The sequence below is a fragment of the Ursus maritimus genome, unplaced genomic scaffold (assembly GCF_017311325.1).
Source record: "Ursus maritimus isolate PB19 unplaced genomic scaffold, ASM1731132v1 scaffold_21, whole genome shotgun sequence".
NCBI lineage: Eukaryota > Metazoa > Chordata > Mammalia > Carnivora > Ursidae > Ursus > Ursus maritimus.
Genome location: NW_024424564.1, coordinates 3,502,058 through 3,525,936, shown reverse-complemented (window position 1 = coordinate 3,525,936; position 23,879 = coordinate 3,502,058). Strand labels below are relative to the sequence as shown.

Sequence of the window (23,879 nt, the reverse complement as noted above, 5' to 3'; positions counted from 1 at the left end):
GAAGAAAAACATAAATACATTATGGCACTCACAAAAGGAATTACTCCTTAAAATGTACATTCAAGTGAGGAAGGCAGAACTAAAAGTGCAAAAGCAAGTAGTAATTTTTGATAATTATAAATATCATGGAATTGTGCATAAACGAAGAGGTTCTCAAAACTGGATACTTGATATATATGACAACTTCCTGTTCCTTTCATGTGAAAGCACAAAAATAAAATCAAGAATTTCTACTGATGTTCCCATAATCATGAACAGGTTGAAATTAGGATGAAATTGTTAGTTCTTAATTATAATCATTAATATCACAGATAAATTAATCCCTTCTATTTACATAAACATATATATTTATATGCATTACGTTTATATGCACATATATAGAATAGATTTCTTCCTTGTGGGCAAGAGTGCATTTAAAATGTGAACACTGTTTTTAAGAGTAGAACAGAGTGAACAGATTAAAAAGACTGTCATTTATTAAAATCTTAGGTCTCTCCAGAGATATTTCTTTCAAAACTGTGCAAAAAATAAACAAGAGTAATAAATTAACACCATTAATGTCATGCTGTACGTCTTTCACATTCCACATTTCATGAATATAGATGCACATGTGTGTTGATTAAAAAAATAAAATTTTTGCTTTAAATATTTTTCAGGGATTAAAACTCATTCTTTATATGATTCAAAGGTTCCTACTGTTCCTACTGACTCCGAGGGAATTACTTGGCAGTATTAAGTATCACCTTTGAAAGGGATGAATTATTTCTTATAACTTGCCAAGGATTATTTAGCAATAGTAATGATTAAGTTTGTTTAAAAACCACATAAAATTGATTTAGATAAGGTACCTCTCTTTCCCCCTTAGCTTAGGCATTAATTCTGTATCAGTTTAGGGGTTATAAAGTAAGAATTCTGCATTTACCAGTTTATGTAAATTGAGAGGGTATTACAAAGTGCTTAAGTATTTAGACTCGGGAACAACTCAGTTCTCGGTACAAATACTTATTGCAAACTTTTGAAACAAATATTTTCTACGAGTAGGAGGGTCCCTAAAAGCTGACACAAACGAACCAAGAATATGAAGAGTAACAGGGCAGTATGCTCTCTGATACTACCATACCTGTGAGACATGCAGAATAAGTGTAATTTATAAATAAGAAAACTGTCAGCCTATGGTCAGTGGCTTGTAAATGGAAGAATCCAAATTAAAACCCAGGAATTTTGTTTTGAAGATCAAATTTCTTTACCTAATGCCACCCTCCCCCAACCCCTGGCACCGTTCTGTCACCTAGAGTTTTGCCTTGGAGTGTTAATCCAACTTCTCCTTAGGAGACGGTGGCCATCTATTTGCTATTCTGGCATGGTAAAATGAACATGAGATTTGATATTCAAAGACCTGAATCTGCCTTGACTACTTACCTATGTACATTATTTGGCCTAACACTTAGACTTCTCGAGTTCCAATCCCCTCAACTACAACAAAAGTTTTTTGCCACAGTCAAGTAATTTCTAGAACTGTAAGACGTTGTATGATGATGTATGATGATAATTATATGCTAGTATTTATTTAAAAGTAACAAAATTCTGGGTACTCTGTAAAGTACTATGCATTCATTTTTTACATGAATCTTTCCAATGACTCCCAAAGGAAAGAGCTTATCATTTCCCCCATTTTAAAGACAAAGAAGCTGAGATATAAAAAGGCTACTTTTCTCATGATCAGCTAATATGTACTGAATTAGTTTTAAAAATTAGACTGCCAACCAAAAAGTATTGGCTGATAATGCCTTAAGATAAATCTCTCATGGTATATTTTAATGGTTGCCTCTAGAAGCACCAAAGCCTTCAAGACTCAAGAACTGAAGTTAGAATAACATATAATGCTGTTGAAATTTGTGGTACAGTAATAATAAAATCATCTTTTCCATAATACATCTACTTGTGGGTCTGGCCTGACTTCTATGGTCAAATGCAATATATAGTATTTCTGCACAAAGGAAATTCTCGGCACTATGAAAAAGTCAAAAGGTGTTTTACCACAACAAAAAGGAAGACAGTTGCGGAAAGATTGTAAAGAGAAAGATTTTAACATCCCTATTACTATAGGCTTTAATACATCTTTTTTTTTCCATCAAATGATAGAAAAGTGCAAGGTTAGATTGATTTAAAATTACTTTAAAAAGAGAATATATTAACCATTTTTCTGTGAGCATAAGGAAAAGATTCAGTTTCTTAATATATTAAAATCTGATTTTTCTTAAAACTTTGAGTGTAGATTTGTTTAATGCAGTTTATTGTTGAGACTAATAAGAATAGTGTTTTCCAAATGTACATATTTAGGTCAGTTTGAGTCAACAGACATAACGCATGAGGAGCAACGGTAAGAGAATGACAGTATGACATTTAAAAACATGTGTTTAGTGGCAAATGTGCCTTACAGAGCCTTTAAACAATTAGAATCTTTTCTAGGAAAAGAAGGGATGCCGATACAGAGCCCTACCGCTAACCAGAACACAGACAAGAATTCTATTGTTAAAGCTAAATCAGTGCGTGCAGAAAACATATTCTGGCATCATTTTTAACCTACAATGAGTGATAGACAAGTCAGGTACTCTAAATAGTAATAAGTAATGAAAAATAACTTAAAAAAATGAAGCTATTTACATGCCAGGAAGTCTGTGGCCATAATACCATCTTAACTGGTGAATAAAGGGTGAAATGGTAAAATTAAATCAAAACTATATTCTCTTTGACATTGATATCATAGCACCCAATGTAGCTGATAACTTCTTTTTTCCATTTCTTGAGATAAGTTGGATTGGCCATTCCAAGCTAGTATTTCAGTACTTTAAGATAGCATCTGATATAAAAAGCAAACTCAGAACAATACGAATGTTCTGTTGTTTAGGCTTCTTACAGAGCTTTGCACACTATGGATGGAAGTGTTAAGAGGAGAGTAAGCAGAAAACAAAACTTGACTTACCACAAATGAATCCCATAGTGAGGTAAAGCTCTATTACACTGGTACTAAAAGAGGCTGTGACCATTCCCAAACAGCATAATAAACCTCCTACCATCACCACTGGTCGGCTACCATATTTATTCACCAGAACACTACTTATGGGACCTGAGGTAGAGAGGAAATTAAGAAATGATCAGTTGCTGGGTCATTTACTTATTTATTTTTAACAGTTGTTAATTTTGAAAGTATATTTTAATGATAAAAGAAAAATATTAGTTTAATATTTAATAAAATATAATGAAGACTTTTCAATACTTCCTAATCACTTTGACTGGTTATTTTTAACCATATATATGACAACACATAAAACAATAAATTAGAAGTGTTTAACATATAGTTTATGACCATAATCATTTGACTTTTGATAGAAAAATTTTTCAACAGGACATAGGTGTACTATACAAATATTTAATAAATGCAGGCAAATTTATGTAATAACAATCTAGAGATTATAAAAATGACTTGCCTGTATAATGATTTTATTTTCTAGAATAATTTTTGTGTGCACACACATATATCCTCTTAATTAGAGCTTAAATTGTTTATTTTACTACAGTATGATTTTTAATACCACATTTTCCTTGATTCTAAGATACCAACTGTTTTCATATCTTACTATGTTAGAAGTAAAGATGTCTCCCACTTGAGGTCTCTTAACAATCCCTGTTGATCAGGTGGTGGTCATAGATAGCAATGTAGCGATCACCGCTTATGCATGCTTGAATTTGGATGTTATTTCCATGGCTTGGTTGGACAATAGCAATTCTTCATACTTCAATCAGACCATTCAAGGGCCATTTGAAGAAGGAATATAAATATGAATCCTGATTATTGTCTAAAAAATCTTCTGTTGACACATTCTGATAATGTCAAGAAAGTACCAGCATCAAAACTTACTGAATGGGTAGAGCAGCTTCGATGAAATTACCAGAGAAAATGGTGGATCTCTCTACTAAGATATGCTGCCTCATGGGCAAAGAGAACAGACTTATGTGTGAAACATGAACACTGAGAACTGGACTCAAAAGCTAATTTAGGAGAGCCAGATACTGAATGGGAAGAGGTTTTAGGAATGCTTTACTCAATTTATTCAAGGTACATTTCCCAATGTGTGTGTGTGTCCATATAAAATATGCAGGAGTGATTAAGATGATTAAAATCATCTATGTTTAACTATGTCTAAAAAAGCTCTTTTGGTAGTTATAAAATGAAAGTTCTAAATATTAATAAAGTGTTGTGTTTTATTTTAATCACAGCATTCTTTTTTTTTTTTTTTTTTTTTTTTTTTTTTTTTTAGCGGTGCATCATAAAATAATGGTGGAACTTAACAACTGAGGTCATCTTAGACGCAGTGGAAGTCCATACTATTGTATGAGACCTGTCAATGTGTAAATGGTTGGATTTGACACGTCCTTCTTAACTTAAAATTATATTTCATCTAAAACAAGGGCCATTGATTTGAGGGAAAAATATTACATTAGGTCAGAATTCTCAGTCCAATATTTAGACTAGAAAAAATTTAAATGATTTTTAGTTAATACTATAACAAAAATTTGCTAAGTGCGATTGTACTGCATTTGAGAATTTCTACATGGATAGTATTTAAAATACATTGAGATCCATTTGTCAATATAGCTTTATTCTTTCACAAAACTATAGTTATTATCCTTAAATACAAGGTAGAAATAAAAACTTCACGGCCTAATATTATTCCACAATATCTTTTGAAAACATATTGGTAAAAATACATAAACTGACAAAATAACTCAAAAATAGAATACCACTTTCGCATTTCATACTCCCCCCAAAAAAACCCAAAACTAAAATGGGCCATACGAAAGATAGCTCTATAAAAACCACAGAGTTAAGAGGAAAAATCAATGAAAATTGTACAAGATGATGTGAAAAGAATAGATTTCTGTTCCTAATATGGTAAAAACTCATATGATTTAGGAAATGAGCATTTTCATTAAAAAGCACATAGCTAAATTCAAATAGCCTTTGTGAGAAATGAATTGATAGCTTTGATCATTTCTTGAACTTAAGTGTGGGTTCCTTTTCTTAAAATTACTTAACCAGTTCACTTTGCTTCAATTCAATTTAACTCAAATCGGTTCAATGCACTATTTCTTGAGTTCCTAATATAAAACCAGGTGACACATGCCAAGCACAACTATAATCATCAACCCATTATAATATAGGAGACATTATCAAGTTATTTTAAGAACTGTGATGGATGCTTTGATAAATACTAGACTATCAGAATGAATCCAAAGGCATTTATCAATTACTTGGACTAATAACAATTTTCTCAGTATCGCTGATATAATTTATACCATTTTCTACATGATGCCGGGATAACTCACAAATGTACTAATTACTAAATGTTATAACTGTGTTTGCCTGAATGGTGTAAATCTAAATTTGAACACAGGCAATGAATCACAACTTAATTTGCAATGTGTGGCAAATAATTATATCTATAGTTCAGGATAACCACATCAAGGCTTTTCCCCCCACAACCATGATTAAAAGTGGCCACTAAAGAAAACATTTAGAGGTGTTGATTTTTTTTTTTTTTGAAGAGGCATATTTCTACTGTGTTATCAGTCAAGATGCAAAAAGAGTTCTAATTTTAACAAATGATTTTACTTTAAGTAATATACTTTGGTTAAGTGATAATCTATAAGATAATCTATAAGGGATGTATCTACATAATTAACCTATAATCTTTTTCTAGCAAAAAAAGATATACTTTTTAAGTTGATTTGTTTAGAAATAATCAAAGTTCCTTACTTCTTAATATGAAATGCTTATAAAATGTCATAAAATATTTCTACTTTGTGATAGTTGTAGATCTAATTAAAATTATGATACAGAACAAAATATACTTGTTTTGTAAAGAATCTTTTTTTTTTTAAAGATTTTATTTATTTATTCGACAGAGATAGAGACAGCCAGCGAGAGAGGGAACACAAGCAGGGGGAGTGGGAGAGGAAGAAGCAGGCTCATAGCAGAAGAGCCTGATGTGGGGCTCGATCCCATAACGCCGGGATCACGCCCTGAGCCGAAGGCAGACGCTTAACCGCTGTGCCACCCAGGCGCCCCTGTAAAGAATCTTTAAATGCTTAATATTAGCTTGAGGAGCCATCCAACATTAGATATAAATCACGACGCTACCCAATACCTCTCTCCAACCTACGGGCAGCTTGGCTTACTGTAGTAAAAAGAAAGATGGAGTTTCAAGAAAACAAATAAATTCTCAGCACATGTGGTTTTTGTTAAACATGAGCTAGCCTCACAGGTGTCCCTTGTTGATGAATCTTGGGCCTAATTATATTCTGAGGTCATTTATTCGTTTATCTATTAATTCGATCAGGATGGAAGTTTTTACTCAGCATATGTGTTTCAAGTAGTCATGATGTTTAACCATCAGTTAAGTCAGAAAAGAAAATTCTCTACCTGCTGAGAGTTACATCTGAGACCATATCTAAATAAAGCAAAGGTATTTGTCCTATTTGTCTGTTGAGCGGTTAAAAACTATGATGTACAAGGATAATATTATTTCCAAAAACGTTCAGCAAGCATCAGACTGTATCTAAACCAGACTGATCTACCCACTAATTTCTTCTGCTCCAGCTTTCCAAACTGTCTCAGAATGTTTAGTGTCAAGTATAAAGTCACTTTCATGCTGGCCGTGAAGCTGTAAAGGACCTCATCAGAGAGCAGTGTAAGATCACACTGTTGTCACCTATACTTCAGCTGCTTCTGTTTTCTGAAAGCTACTTCTGTCTTTTATGGCTGAGGCTCCATGACACTTATTCTGGTAAGGAAGCTTATGTGCGTTCTCATAAATTACAGAGTGTTTGCCCATTCTTAGAACTCCTGTTGCACTTATAATGGTCACACACACACACACACACACACACACCCCATAACACTGATTTACCCTCTATTGTATTTGTTTGAGTCCTGTTCCTACATCCTATTCTAAGCTCTGTGATGATAGTTGCCATATATACCATCATTATTCTATTATTATTCATTAATTTCTTGAGTTATTACTCTTTGCAGGCAGGGTGCTAAGAACTGTACATGCATTATTGTATATGATTTTCATGGCAATCTGATAATTATAGCAATGTAACAGTTGATGAAACTGAGACATGCAAAGTGTTGATAACTTATTCAAGGTCACAATATAAGTGGTAGAATGTGGATACGAGCCCAGGGTCATCTGATTATAAAACTTGTATTTTCACTACCATGTAGGAAAGAATTAACAGGTATGTTATCAGGTATGAGACTGCCATCCTCAGAAAGGCCTGCTTGCAAGGCTGGCTCTTGGCTGGCACCTGGGAACTTGGGATTTCAGAAGTGTTTCCACCAGGGGAGTGTGGGGGTGGGCTAGCCCGGTGACGGGTATTAAGGAGGGCATGTATTGCATGGAGCACAGGGTGTTATACGCAAACAATGAATCATGGAACACTATATCAAAAGCTAATGATGTACTGTATGGTGACTAACATAACACAATAAAAAATTACATGAAGAAGAAGAAGAAGAAGAAGAAGGTGTTTCCACCATTCCCTAACTGATAAGAGTGGCTCACTGTACCTAAGCTGTGTCACAAACAATGTGGTTTATGCTGAACATCTGCCTTCCTTCCCAGATGTGGAATTTTAGGACATGCAAGACAGAGAATGCCTATATGACCAGCAACCCACGAGAAACCTTAAGCACTGAATCTCTAATGAGCTTCTTGATAGACAACACTTCACCTACGTTGTCACAGCTAGTTGCTGGATTCAGCCCATCCTTTGTGATTCCACTGGGAGAGGACTCTTGGAAGTTTGCATCTGGTTTCTCCTGTACTTTGATCCATGCGCTTTTCCCATTCCTGATATTGTTGTGCATTCTTCCATTGTAATAAATCACAGCCATGAAAAAGGCATTGTTGGGTCCTGTGAATCGTTTTAGTGAATCATGAAACCTGAAAGTGGTCTTGGGGATTCTGAATATCACTACTATAGTATATCTCTCTAATTTCGAGTTTTGCATATGGTTATAGGGAAGTGATTTTTTTCGTTAAATATTTTAAAAACGTATGACCTACATATATANGAGTACATGACAAATGCTGTGAGAAAATTTGAAAATATGTTATGTAATGAACATTTCATAAAATATATTTGATCAATCTAAAACCATGAATTGGGATTGACTATCAATTTGAGCTATATAAAAATTTTATGCATAGCATAAACACTAACAGAAGAAATGATAAACTGCTATAATTTATTTTTCATTTGCTTTATTTCAAATTTGTATATGTGGTGTCCTGTCAAATCAAATGATAAAAAGCACTAGTGCAGGACTGGGAAAAAGTTGCTTGCAATTACAGAAATTTATCTGTGTTTACTACTGTAGTATTTTTCTCACTGACAGAGGCTTTCTAAATTTGAAAGATTTTTCAAAGAGGTTTTTCTGAATTAGAAAACTGTAGCTATTTTAATTTGGACAGGGGATGGCATCCTCTTCATTAACTATGCGTTTGCCTGAGGTTTATCCCTGCACTGAAGTTGGATTAAAAATTCCTGGTTTCTCTGTCCATGTGATCTCTTTTCATTTAAGGTCAGTGAAAAACAGGAGGGGAGATCCCTAATAATTAGGAAGCAGCTATTACATTTGCCTTTACAAAGGATGGAGATATCAATGTTATCCAGGTAAATCATCTCCAGTTAGCATGTTGCTCAACGGTAACTGTGCCAGTTTGATTTACCAGAGCTCATCCAGCACTTACAAAAGATGAATCTTTATGGCAGATCCTCATAGTATATTCACTCAGCATTCCACTAGTATTTCAAATTTAAGTATATAAAGGTTTTGTGAATGAATGGTTTGAGTAGCTGTAGAAATGAAGAAAGGGGTTGATGAATATGATAGGTATACCTGATGCAGGGACAGAGGGGACTGGAGGGTGACATGATCTATAAACACATCTTTGCATTTGCTGTTCTCTCTGTTTGAAATATTCTCTCCCCCTTATATATAAATGGCTTATTTTTCTCATACTCAGGTCTCTGCAATATATTGGCTCCCCAGAGAGACTTCCCACCATTCCAATAGATAAACCTACCAAACCTTAATAAGGTGCTAAATGCTATTTTAAAATACACTTAAACATCAATAGCTCATTTTTCACACCTTCTATATTAAACATTTTTCTTTCTTCATGAATCTTGATACCTGTCTGCCATTGGTGTAGTTGTGAGAAAAGTTCTTGAGTTTTACTTTAATGAGAAGATGGTTATTTTTAATGTTCCCTCATCTTTTCCTTTCTCTACACAAACTTCTGCATTTCTATATTCATTTGACCACAGATTGCTCCAAACTGGCATCATCACAGCTGTTTAAAGAGATGGTTGTTCTACTCATATGGGGGGGGGGGGGGAAGGGAGAGTAGACAAATTGACATCCTATCAAAATCTTTAACTACAAATCAAAGGATTTAAAAGGGAGCATTCTGTGCCCATGGACAGAAATGCCAAACAATTTCACTGGTGTTTATACGTTACATTATTCCCAATCAGGAAAGACATTTTTATTTGTTTAAGGCTGGCACAATGGCTACATAAAACAAAGAAACAAAACCAAAAAACCAAAAAAAAAAAAAACCCATTTCTTCAGTGCTTGGCATATTTCTAAAGTCTTCACGTATAAAATCATATTTAATCTTTATAATCTCTAAGAGTTGGCAGTATTTCCTCATTCCCATTTTAATATGTAAGGAGACTGACGTGCAGAGTAACAGCTTTTAAGGATTGCTCAAGCACTCTGCTATGACTGCCTGGGCTAGAATATGCCTCGCATTCCCGTGAAGTGTCATTTTTCCTGGAAGAAGTGATTACATCTCTTTTACATGTATGATGCTCATTTCTTCAAAATAAATATTTATATTTAATTTACATTATTCAATATTTATACTTTATATTGTCTGCTCTTTGGAATAATTTTTAAGAGGGCAGAAAAAATAAGACTATACTGCAGAAACTGTTGATTGCCTACCAAAGAGCCATGCCCCCTTCCTTCTTAAATGAATCCTGATTTTGTTTTATATTTAGTCTCTTCAGTGACACCCCAGGCTTAACTCTTGGGAATGAATCATAAATACTGTAAGCCAATCATGGTAAGACCATTCCCATTACCAAATATTGGCTTGAATATGAGCATTCTGGGGCAATTTATTAGGCTAAAGTTTTCTGGGGGCTTCTGGAAAAAGATGTCCTTAGTCTTATAAAGCAATAAAATGCCTCTGCATGTTTTCAGGAGAAAGTGATGCCGTGAAGTACCATAGTCCTCTTCCTACTATGAAGGGTGCATGAAGATAAGGCAGATATTTAAGCCATTGATTAGATCAAAGAGCCAATAAAATCAACCAAACCAGAAGCTACTACCTACAGATACGATATGATATCATAAAACTTAAGTATTGGTTAGTTTACCAATGGACACTGGATTTTCGCCTCCTTGCAGGCTAAGACATCCTAATATAATAATAGAAAAAATTCAATTCCTATTAAAAATTTCATAAAATCTGTTAATATTATCTCACACTAGAAAGTCATTAAAATCTGATAAATACCCTCTTTTCCTCTAAACCTCGAAAGGTTACTTAGTTTCACAGAATTAACTCAGTGTGCTCTAACTGCAGAACATTTAAAGTGATTCTGATATTTTTCTAATTTGTTCTACTCAATTAAATGTTATAATAATTTAACTTCAATAGAATTTTTGAAATGTGGATATGTAATTCATAATGGATCTTAAAATATATATATTTCCAACAAGAAATTTCAATTTGTAAATTGAGGGTTCATACCTGTCTTAGGCAACTAATTAGCAATATGACCATTTCTAAAGCATGCTAAAATATATTTCTGTTCATAGAATATTACATGAAGTCCTATGAAATTTTACGTTCTTTCCCTCTGTTCTTTAAAATTAGTTTTAAAAAACATTATCGTAATGTATTCCATGAACCCACCCGTCCAATATAATCCTCTAACCTTCTAGCTTATATACTACTTTTGTTCCTCTCTCTTAGTATTAATATTCTACTTTGTGATATATTTATTTGATATTTGTATTAATGAACAGAATTTCATCTCTTGGAGGGTAAGGGCATGTTGTGACTCATTTATAATTTACTTAGGCTTAAGACAAATTATTTTATATAGTAGATAGTAATTATTTATTATTTTTATTATTTTCTAAGTTAATTTAGAATTGCCATATGATGCCACCATCACTTCATTGGAATGATATCAGTATTTATCATAGCAGACAAGGTTTTAAAGAGGGTATTTAATCTACTGGGTTCCTTTTTCTCCTTCTCTAAACCATATATAAAACCAAAAATACAATACATATGCCAGGTTAAAGATCATTCTAGGGGCGCCTGGGTGGCACAGCGGTTAAGCATCTGCCTTTGGCTCAGGGCGTGATCCCGGCGTTATGGGATCGAGCCCCACATCAGGCTCTTCTGCTAGGAGCCTGCTTCTTCCTCTCCCACTCCCCCTGCTTGTGTTCCCTCTCTCGCTGGCTGTCTCTATCTCTGTCAAATAAATAAATAAAATCTTTAAAAAAAAAAAAGATCATTCTAGAGACATGTACATGATCTCCATTCATTTTAACTCTTCTCTTTAAAAGTGCCTTGGTTTATGAGTAAAAACTAATATTAAGCAAACAAAACTCCTCTCTAAAGGTATGAGGTCCACTTACCCCAACACCTCTGTCACTACCTACTACCATATTTGACTGTATATAGTGTAGCTATTTGTGTGTGGATGGGTGTGTTTTGAACCATATTTGACTGTATATAGTGTAGCTATTTGTGTGTGGATGGGTGTGTTTTGAACCTAAGGGACACAGTACCAAGAGAATGTGCTCCCACTATCCTTTGTGCACTTTTTACATAAGTTCTAGTATAAAGTACTACACAGTGATAACAACTAGTATTCTCTACTTATTCCAGGGAACAGTCATCATCAGAGAAATAATAACTAATCTTTAAATGAGTCCACCCTTGCCTTATACTCTTGGTTATCGACTCTGCATCCATTTCTTCCTGCTTTCTCTTTTGAGAAAACACGGATTCCTTTCAGGATTCTGCTTTTCACTGCACAGCCACGTGTTAAGAGAATTATGGAGGTGAGAGTAAACCCTGATTTACATAGAGAACCAACTGTGATAGGCTCATTCCTTTCTCCATTGAATGAATTAGGGCTGGGCTTATCACACAATTCTGGCCAGTGAGACACAAGCGGAAATCTAGCTAGTTCTGGGAAAAGTTCTCCTATTCTTAAAAAGAGGTATAAGTGTTACCTTGTCTATGCATGTTACCATGAAGCACGGCGCCCATCTTGCGAACATGAAGAGAACTGGCTGAAGAAAAAGCGGAAGCACAGAAGCTAGAAGTTCCAGGAGCACCAGTGAAGTGCAACCCTAATGACGCCATTCTAGGGTCACTTTATATTTTAAATTCTTGTTAAATGAGGGAATGTGTTTACCTAGGGCTTAAACCTACAGTGCTTAAGCTGAAAGCCTCCTAGCAGATAAAATAGATGACTTTTCCTTAAATATTGGGGTATAATGAAGGATAGAGTTGGATATACAGAGTAATCACAACAAAAAAACTTTGGTTCAATCACATGTCTCACTGAAAAGCTGTAATTTTACTTTGAAGATCTGGGTGTTTTGTTTTATAGCTTGTTTTACAGGTTTCCCAAAATAAGTGGCACTCATGAATTTATTGCAGGACATGTATTCATAAATTAAATAAAAACTTTAAGTTGACAAACAGGTGTTCTGAATTTCATGGGGATTTAGAGAAAATATATGATGTTGTCTAGATAGGTCTTTGTGGTTGGTTTATATTTTAGCCTCTCATAACAACTATCTTTTACACATACACACATATATGAATTCAAAATAAAATTTTAAGAAAGGTTAAGAATGGCCTCAGAGGGGCACCTGGGTGGCTCAGTGGGTTAAGCATCTGACTCTTGACTTCAGCTCAGGTCACGATCTTGGGGTTGTGAGATGGAACCCCAGGTCAGACTCTGCGCTCAGCGGGAAGTCTGCTTGTCCCTCTCCCTCTGCTCCTCCCCCCTGCACTCTTTCTCTCTCCAAAATAAATAAAGAAAGTTAAAAAAAAAAAGAATGGCCTCAGAAATCTCATTATTATTAATTGTGGGACATATATTTCTAATCTATGTAACATTGCTATCTATTCAGGGAACTATATATATATACATATATACATATATATATATGTATATATATATATATATATTACCCAATGGTAATGATTAATATTAACCATGGTAATGGTAACGATTAATATTAACCAAAGTTACAGGAAGTATCCTAATTGTCTACCAATGAAGATTGGCAAGTCCCACCCAGGTCAACATTTTTACACTGACTTTGAGTAATAGAGAACTTGTGACTACCAAAAATCAAGATCTCCCTCCTCCCAAATTCACCTACATTATCAGAGCTTTTTTTTTTAAATTGTATATTTTTAAGGTGTACGACATGATGATCTGTGTATATAGTGTGAAATAATAACCACAGTCAAACTAATTAACATATCCACCATCTCTCATAGTTATCTTTTGTGTGTGTGTCTATGTGTGTGTGTGTGCGGTAAGAACTTACGAAATCTATTTTCTTAGCAAATTTCAGGTATACGGTACATTGTTCTTAGTATGTGATATATTAGGTGTCCAGAATTCCTCATCTTATAATAGGAAGTTTGTACCCTCGACCAACATCTCATTTCCTTCACTCTCCCCAGCCCCTGACAACTCCAGCCCTCCACATCTACTCTCTGGTTCTATGAGTTCAGCTCTTTCAGACTCCACATATAAGTGAGATCGTGCAGTATTTGTCTTTCTCTGACTTAATTCACTCAGTATAATGCCTTCAAGGTTCATCCATATTGTCACAAATGGCAGGATTTGCTTTTCTTTTCTTTTCTTTTCTTTTTTAGGGCTGGACAATATCTCACTGTGTATATGTGAGATACACATATTCTTTAACTATTCAACTGTTAAAGGACACTTGGGTTATTTTCATATCCTGGCTATTTTGAAAAAAGCTGCAATAAACATAGGAGTGCAAACAACTCTTAGAGACAGTGATTTTCTTTCCTTTGGATATATACTCAGATGTGGGATTGGCAGATCCTATTCAATATTTAATTTTTTGAAGAACGTCATATTGTTTTCCATAGTGGCTGTAACGATTTTCATTCTCACCAACAGTGCATAAAGTTTCCCTTTTCTTCACATCCTTGTCTTCACTTGTTATCTCTTGACTTTTTTATAATAAACGTTCTAACAGGTCATTGCTATGTCATTGTGGTTTTGATTGGCGTTTCCTTGCTGATTAGTGATGCTGAGCACCTTTTCATATACCCATTGGCCCTTTGATGTCTTCTTTGGAAAAATATCTATTCAAGTCCTTTGCCCATCAGAACTTCTTAACTGAGGTAAAATCTATTCTTCACATGGGACATTTGACAATTTTAGAGAATATGTCTATTTTCATGGGTATTTGGAGCACTGTTAGTATTTGGTGGATGGGATCAGAGATGCTTAGCCTCTTGCAATGTGCAAGACCCACTGCAGAAAGATTTGTCCAATCCTAAATTCCATTAAGCTCCCATTGAATACCCTGGGCTTGACAAATAGAAGTAGATGATCTGAAAAGGAGAGTGCTTTCACACATGAACACTTGATACAATGTTATATGAGGAATGGTTGAAAAAAGTATATATTTAGCTCGGATAAAGATGATTTAGGAAAAACATAATGGTTTCCTTTCATGATTTGAAGAATATTCGGTTGAGACGGTTATTAGATAGGACAGGAGTTACAGAAGCTTGATTCTGTATAGAAAAGATATTCTTAATTCTTTGAGAGTAGTTATTTGCCCTTAATCTGTTCAAGCAGAAGTAATTTGACCACATATCAAGAATATTGTAGAGAGATTTAAAGACTGAAAGTTGGTCAGACATTTATGGTCTTTTAATCCTAAGATTTCCAAATAAAACATTTCATATATCTTACAAATAAAAGCTGCATTCAAAATATATTAAATTACAGATTTGTTAAATTACTAATTCCAATCTAGTTTTGAAATGATTTTTGAGTCTAATTTGCTATAGTGAGCCTTACATTTCTTTTTTTTTTAATTTTTTTATTTTTTAGAGAGGGAGAGAGATGGGGGGGCAGAGGGAGAGGGAGAGAACCTTAAGCAGGCTCCACACCCAGCATAGAGCCCAACACGGGCCTCCATTTCACCACCCTGAGATCATGACCTGAGCTGAAATCAAGAATCAGAGGCTTAACCAACTGAGCCACCCAGGCACCCCACCTTATATTTCTTTAAAAAACAATGTAAATTACTTATCAAAACTAGTTTCCTACAATAAACATGCAATCTGTAGATTCATTACTAGGTAAAGTGTTGTATCAGCTTTTCTACCTTCTGTTGATTTTGCTATTTTAGTATTAGCTGTCATTATTCCCAACATTTTTAATATATTTATAGCATTAAAAAATAACATGATTACAAAAGAATGCTAGAAAAGCAGAGCACTTTAAAAAGATGCAAGTGAATTTCAGAATTCTGAAACATACACAGTTCATTCCTGTTTAAGGTAATAGAAGAATTTTCTCCATTAACTAGTTGCTCATCATAAATTAGATGTTGAGCACACTGTTGGGAAGGTAGTGAGAGAGATGTTCTTTCAAACATTTTGTAATGGATAATTGGTTTTTCATTTCAAATGGAGAAATGAAGGTTAAATGCCAATGCTGTTTAGTAAGCTGGAGAAAAAAGGGTCATGGTTCTAAACCTTGAGCACATCTCTGAGTATCTCCAATTATCAGTCAGCCATCTGTGCTTGAGCAGTCATGGAGATCGTACTTTTCAAAGAGAGGCAGATTTTCCATTCAAAAAGGTTCTCAGAAGTGTTTTTGTTTCTGTCAATGAAGACTCTGGTTCACTTGATTAAATGATTGTTGAAAACCACTAGGCTAAGTGATTTTTAAGCTTTCTTTATAAGTTTCACAATCCTATGCCTTAGTAACTTGTTCTGGAATTCATTTATTCAATCAACAAATATATATATAGTATAATTTATATGCCAGGAATTTCAAATGTTTCCTTAGTTGCTGGGAATAAAAAGACCTACCTACCCAAAAATTGGGGGTGGGAGAATCTTACTCCAAAGAATCTCAGAGTTTAGTAAATGAGGGGGGTTCAGGCATACAAGGAAATAGCGAAAATTGCAATCCCATTTTTATTATGGAAATCTCAAGACAGTTATGAGAAAGGGCCACTTAAAGTTGTCTCCAGGAGTCAGGGAAATGTAATAATGGCTAAAAGGAAAAACATTCTAGACACTGGAAAGAGTGGNNNACGATTGAATAAATTGGAAATTCTCTAGATAAATGGTTTTTTAAATTGAGGTGTACTTACCCTTGCAGGTAGTGGAAACTTTCCAAAGGATAGAGTAAGTGTTAGTAGCTTAAGAGATTCAATTATTTCAATCCATAATTTCCATATGTACTAAATCCGAATATCACGTAGATTCTTCTATCTTACCTCTGTTTTCATAAGAGTCCACTGCTTAGAGGTATTAAAACCCCCAAGGCACTAAAGAGACAATTGGAAAGTTTCCCTAGATGCTTTTAAATGATGAATGAAGGTTAAAAAACAAACAAACAAATACCGTGAAGCCTCCTCACTTTCTTAGCCTTGTGCATATTAATGTTGGGGATAATGCAGGGTTGTACATGGGGTATCTGAGGTCTTATTTTTAAGTGCTCAGAAATCATATACATTGTAGTGTAGATAGCAGACGTGATGGTAGTTTACGTTCAGTGATTTCGATTCTCCTAACTACAAAGAATGCATTGCTCTTGAGGGACAGTCTGATGAGAACAATGTAAAGGGAGCATTGATAAAAACGGATGTTTGTTAAATATGACTGTTTTAAAATTTAAATTAATTATTTTCAGCTATTCTCTCATCTCACTTCTAGGACACATATTTGGAAACAAAACCACCTTTGAATGGATGGAGCAGTTCAAATCATTGAAGCATATTCCTTTAATTGTAACTGAAGTGTTTACCAGAGTACCAAATTTTTACTTTATATTCATGAATAAATACTAAGATAGCTGCCGGACTAATTTTAATTCAGCAGCTTATACTTTTCTGTTTGTTAAATTCGTAAGAAAAGTTCATTATAATGAATCTAAAAATAAAGTGAGATATTTCTGAATATTTACACCTGATTCTTAGAACACTTTCAAGATTTTATTTATTTATTTGAAAGAGAGAAAGTGAGCGGGAGGGAGAGAGAGAGAGAATCTGAAGCAGACTCCATGCTGAGTGCAGAGCCCAACGTGGGGCTCCATCCCAAGACCCTGAGGTACTGACCTGAGCTAAACCAAGAGTTGGACTGAGTGATCCACCCAGTCACCCCTTAAAACACTTTCTGATACATATTTACTAAAATGATATTGTGTCTTTTGTCATATTCTGACTTCATAAATAATAATCAGCTGCATATTATGCTAAATTATTTCAAAGTAAGTATCAATAACAGCTTATAGATGTGTTCTTGTTTTTAAGCTTTTTGCAGAAACACATAAATATGTTTCATTGTTATTTTAATTTTAACTTTTATAAGATGCATCCTGTAAGTGGCTTTTGGTGTTTTTACAATAATCTTCAAATGCATATTAAAATGTTTATTTGAACTCTGGGGCGTCTGGGTGGCACAGTCGTTAAGCGTCTGCCTTCAGCTCAGGGCGTGATCCCGGGCATTACGGGATCGAGCCCCACATCAGGCTCCTCCGCTATGAGCCTGCTTCTTCCTCTCCCACTCCCCCTGCTTGTGTTCCCTCTCTCGCTGGCTGTCTCTCTCTCTGTCAAATAAATAAATAAATAGATCTTTAAAATGTTTATTTGAACTTGAAAATCAATTCAGACATTCTCTGACTGCAATTAAATTGTTTTAGCTGATTAGTTTGAGTAGGGATCGGCTTTGCTAATTAAATTAGTGGGTATCATTTTCTCACACATGAGCAAACAAAGTCTGCATCTCCAACATTTTCACAAGTATATACATAAAACATAGGACAAAGCTTTTAATCACAAAGACTCTATTGAAAAAGGTGTGTATTTTAATTTTACTCTATGAGTTTACTAGATTAAAAATTTGCCTCTAAATGATAAAAGACCAGCATAAATTTTATGATTTAGTTAGTTTTGGTAAACATTTTAAGCAAACTTCCCAGAAGTTGAGAGATCTATTGACTGAGAAGTAATTATTTGGTAAGTGAGATGATTTTCAGTGCTCTTCTTTTCATAAAATTGAAGGAAGACTTAATTGAGTTGTTAGCCAATAGATCATCATGATTTTTTATTATAAATTATGTTATTTTTGGCAAATTCAGAAAGCTGACCGAGATTGCTAAAAATCAAATACTTCTAATTGTGACCTACTTTATTATATAAACAGCTTACTCAGTGCTTACATCTGTAGAAATAAAACAAAACAGGAATATAATTGAGATAAAATCTGTATGTATTCAGCTAGCATTAAAGAATATTCATCTATGAAAACACAGGCAGCTCATTAATTTCCTTAAAAGACACCTTTCCACTAAATGCTTACTTTTTGTTTAAGTATCTTATTTTGATCAAATGTGCTGTAATAATATTATAATGAAACTCAATCAGAATAATTCTGTTAACATGCAGTGCCTTATAATCCCAGATAATTAAAAATAAATTAATTTGGATTTATATGCAATGTTTTTGCAGAGAAAGAAAAAAGGAATTAAAAATACTTAAAAACATGAACGTAATTTGCAGAAGTATAATGGAAACGTAAGTTCAAATATGGATTGAATGCAAAATTTGTCATTTTGTGTTCGAATGCTCACTCATTCATTTATTTCTTTAGATGAATGATAATGGTCAACAGATCACTTGGTATTTAGATTCCATTGTTGCTTCAGAAAAAAGTCACTATTTCTTTTTTCTTGTACAAAAATTTTTAGCAGGGAGAAAATTCAAAGAAAAACCTCTAGACATATCTGAGTTCTGGGAATGGTTGTTTGATAGTTACTGTGTCTCTGTGGGACAGTTTGCAAGGTTACGGGTTAATTTTAAGCACACCTAGAAATAACACATGAACAAAGATACAACTTTCAAAATTTTATGAAACCTTATATCCAATCCACCATCAATGTCATGACTAAATACATTCTATAATAAAGGAAATAGAATTATGAATTCATCTGAGACATTCCATTTGAATATTCAAGACAGAATAAAGCAACTCAAAAGGAAGCTCTCCATGATGAGTTCTAAGAGACAATATAAAGAGAATAGCTCCCCCCCCTCCCCAGCAATTCTGGCTTAGGATACACGATCTATGGAATTTCTCCAATAATCGGTTAAGGCCAGACCAACTCTGACTCTAGAATGAGAGACAATCCATAAATAAAGCAGTAGACTGATATAGCCCCTTCCTTTATTTTGCTTGAGTCAGTTAATATTAGAGTACAATTCAGCCGAGCTCAAGTGTACCATCCCTCCACCCTATATGGTAGTTTCATGAGGGCCCGAAGTCATAAAGAAAGAAGCCTCTTAAGAGGACACAGTGAGCAAAATTGGTAGGATAAAGCACAACACTTCCTAAGGCCCTTCCTACTCATTCCTCCCATAGAATGTCTACCTTTAGGACTCCTCTTTGACTAAATATTGAAACTATGACCAGACACCATGCAAATGCTCTGAATTTGTGTTTAGAGGCTTGACAATAAGGGAATAAACAGAGAAACGTGTGAAAATATACAGCCTTGCCAAGAGTTTCCTCTGGCATTTTGGCATTGTTGTTTTCTGGAAATTGTGCTCAGCACCAGGGAATCAGGCATTTTCTTCTGTTTCTTGCTAAGAATGTGTGTTGTTCACTTGAAATAGTTACTGTTTAACCTGAAATGCCAAATGACAAATATTCACTGATAGAAGTACTCATGGTGTATTTTTTAGAGAGCAATCTATGCTTCAAATAAAACTGTATCAGATAAATATAAAAATAAAATAACTTACGATAGCCAAATAAAAAATGTAAAAGGGTTGAATAAATAGATTCAGATGCAACAGAGCTTAAAGTGAATCGCTATTTCCTGTGTCTTTCTAACACAGATTGCTAGTGAGAGAATCACAAAGGCACTGAGGTTTCGTATGTTATCCATTCCAAATAATAAAGAAAGCATTTGTATATCCCCCAAGTTGAACTTAAGCAGTAAAAGTATCAACCCAAATACTCAAACAGTTAGAAACCTACTGTGGGATACTGAGAGGACACAAATATCTCTAATGCAGGAAAAGGGGGGAAAAAAAAACCTGAATCTTATCTACTGATGTTTTAACAATGAATAGTTCTATGTCCCTAAAACTCCCTCTGATTAAGCTGCACGGAATGAAAGCTGTAGAGAAAAGAAAACTTTTAAAGATTCCACCTGCAAACACGTACATTTTGGAGTAATCCCTGAAATTAAAGAGCATATTGTCAAGATATATGTGAATTTTTTGGCAAAGAGAATTAAATATTGAGTACTGAGAACTAGCTGGTTAAAAAAATACTTGATTTGATATTTAACAGGAGAATCCATGTACACTGTTATAAAATATTTAACTAATGATAATGAAGCCATTAGCCAATCTGCTTCTTGCTTTGTATCTTTTTACTATATCCAAATGTAGATTTACTGTCAGTCTAAAGAGCTTAAGCTCCAGAATCCTGCACTTAAATGGGTCTCTGGCAAGGCCCTGGAAGGGCCTAGAGACACATTCACTAGGTCATGTATTGAGTAAAATCCGAAAAGTAAGATATTTTTATGTTTTTTTTTTCTTAAAAAGTTTCCTCCAAATGGTATAATATTATAGGGACAACAAAATCTAGATCTACTCCTAGAAATGTCAATATTTTTGGCTGTAATATAAATGAAAGTTTTAAGTTTAGACTTAAGTTTCACAAAGTCTGGATTGTTCTGTTCTCGTAGCAGTAGAGTTATGTGTGTACTTCTTAGCTACTATAATCTATGATTTTTAAACTAATGTGATCCACAGATTTGGAAAAATTCCAGGGTGCTAAAAAACCTTAACATTTAGTTTCTTCATGACCACTGAGAACACAGGCCATCTATTTCTGACCCACAAATAAATCTCGTTAGAAAAACACAATGGCTAGGTTTAATGTCATGCTAATATTAGTAACCAATACAACTGAAGAAATAAAGAGTTGTAAGAACTGACCTAAAAATAATTCTGCTGAACAGACACAGTTTTCAGTATTTGCATAATTTACCCCTAAATATACCACTACATTGTTCTATCACTCAGAGGCAGAACATGAAAGCATTCTGAATTAAAATGTTTTCCTCTGAATTTATCCTAAATTTATCCACTAAACATTTCCTGTTGTGTCTTGAACCCATAAGTCTCTAGGGAGATGTCTATTTCCATTCATTAAAAAAAAAAAAAAAAAAAAGCTATATCCCTTTTTTTGGAGTCCAGTTTTTTTTTTTTTCTTAGCCTAATAATTTGTAGAAAAACAATGGAACATAAGTGGAATTTATAATTTCATTATTCCCTAATTATGTCAAGATGTATTAAGAAAAACACCCATAAGTATGAAGTGAATTTTACAAAGTGAGTAAGAAAATGGGGTATTACTTTAATGACTCTTTAATGTTTCTAAGAATATAATCTCATATGAAAAATGGATCTTTATAGATGGACAGGAAGGTAGATAGAGATAGATTGATAGATTTTTTTTTTTTTTTAAAGTAAGCTCCATACCCTGTGTGGAGTCCAATACAGGGCTTGACCTCATGACCCTGAGATCAAGGCCTGAGCTGTGATCAAGAGTCAGATACATAACTGACTGAGCCCCCCAGGTACCTAGTAATTATCACACAATGAATTAAAATATGTCTAGTTTCAGAATATACATTCAGAAGTCATTCCTTATGTATAAAAAAAATCCATCCAGAAAAGTCATGATAAAAATTTATGGCTGATGCAAGAATATCTTTTATATCAAATTATATAATAAAGTGACAGCCTTAAAAATGGCAACAAGATGACACAAAAATGAAAAAAAATATTCATTAAAATAATGTTATCCTAAAGCAGTCTGACAAATGAAGATTTTCCAGAAATAGATGCTAAAGAATCAGTCAACTGTAGGGACGCCTGGGTGGCTCAGTTGGTTAAGCGTCTGCCTTCAGCTCAGGTCATGATCCCAGGGTCCTGGGATCCAGCCCTGCATTGGGCTCTCTGTTCAGCAGGGAGTCTGTTTCTCCCTCTCACTCTGCCCTTCCCTCTGCTCAGGCTCTCTCTCTAGCTTGCTTTCTCCCTCTCTCTCAAGTAAATAAATAAAATCTTAAAAAAAAAAAAAAAAAAAAAAAGAACCAGTTAACTGTAAAATACAGTTAAAATGGAGAGAAACAGGGGCACCTGGATGGCTCAGTCAGTAAGCGACTGACTCTTGATTTTGGCTCAGGTCATGATCTCAAAGTCCTGGCATCTAGCCCCATGGCCAGCTCCACACTCAGCAGGGAGTCTGCTTGAGGATTCTCTCTCTCCTCTCCCTCTATCCCTGCCCCTGCTAATGCGTGTGTTCTCTCTCTCTCTGAAATAAATAAATAGATCTTAAAAATAAAAAAAAAAAAAAAATGGAGGGAAACAGAAATGTGCATACAAAAATGCAACAGGATGGAAAACTGCCACAGTTGAGAAATGTGTTAAATTTGTAAGATCTAGAAATGGTACTAAAAACTCATAACAGTGGTCAATGGTTTACACATTATATTCAAATATGCATTATATACATATAAACTGGATAACCACTGGTGACTCAGTTCATATTCAACTTTGCTAAGTATTCCTTCTTTTTTTTTAAGATTACATTTATTTATTTATTTACTTATTTATTTATTTACAGGGTGCATGCAAGTGGGGGGAGGGGCAGAGGAGAGGGAGAGAGAGAATCTCAAGCAGACTCTGCACTGAGTGGGAGCCCCACTCGTGGCTCAATCTCACTACTCAACCCTAGCCGAAATCAAGAGTCAGGCATTTAACCAACTGAGCCACCCAGCTGCCCCTTTGCTAAGTAGTCTTAAAGAGACTTCATACACACACAAAAAGAATTCTAATCTTAATCCCAGCCAAGTTCACCCACCGGTCAGAAAAAACACCGTATAGCATTTGTACCAAACACAGGCTTTGTATGTGTCAAACGCACAGGTTCAGCACAAAAGACAGATATGCTGTGTGTGAGAGAAAGTGAAGTCTATTTGCAGCATATCACACAGCACAGTCACGATATAATTCTTTAAAAAAAAATCAGGAAACTTCTATGGTCAAATCTCAGATCAAATTTGTCAATTAGTGACTTAGGGTAATCATATTGCCTCTGTAACAGACTTTTCAATCTATGATCTATAGACTACTTCACAGGATCTTTGGAGGATCAAATGATGTAATGCACATGAAAGAGTTCTGAAACAGTTAAAGAAATAAAGTTCAGTTCCTCCTCCTACACCAAGACCACCTCTGTTTACACTCTTTTCAGTTATCCAACTGCAATACCATTACCCATTCTAGGCCTGAAGAGCAAGAATTTTGATCTGATTGGTTAGAGTCTGAGAAAGGATTGAATCTATTTGATGATATCATCTGCTTTAAAATA

At 34.5% G+C, this 23,879-nt stretch overlaps 1 protein-coding gene across 1 annotated transcript in view; it reads right to left on the bottom strand.

Annotated features, from left to right (window-relative positions):
* The window catches only part of SLC16A7 (solute carrier family 16 member 7), a 158,651-nt gene that overhangs the window by 6,461 nt on the left and 128,311 nt on the right, over positions 1-23,879 (bottom strand). The window contains exon 4 of the mRNA XM_040637209.1: positions 2,984-3,127. Coding sequence (XP_040493143.1) covers positions 2,984-3,127 — 144 coding nt within the window. The remainder of the gene's footprint in view (positions 1-2,983; positions 3,128-23,879) is intronic.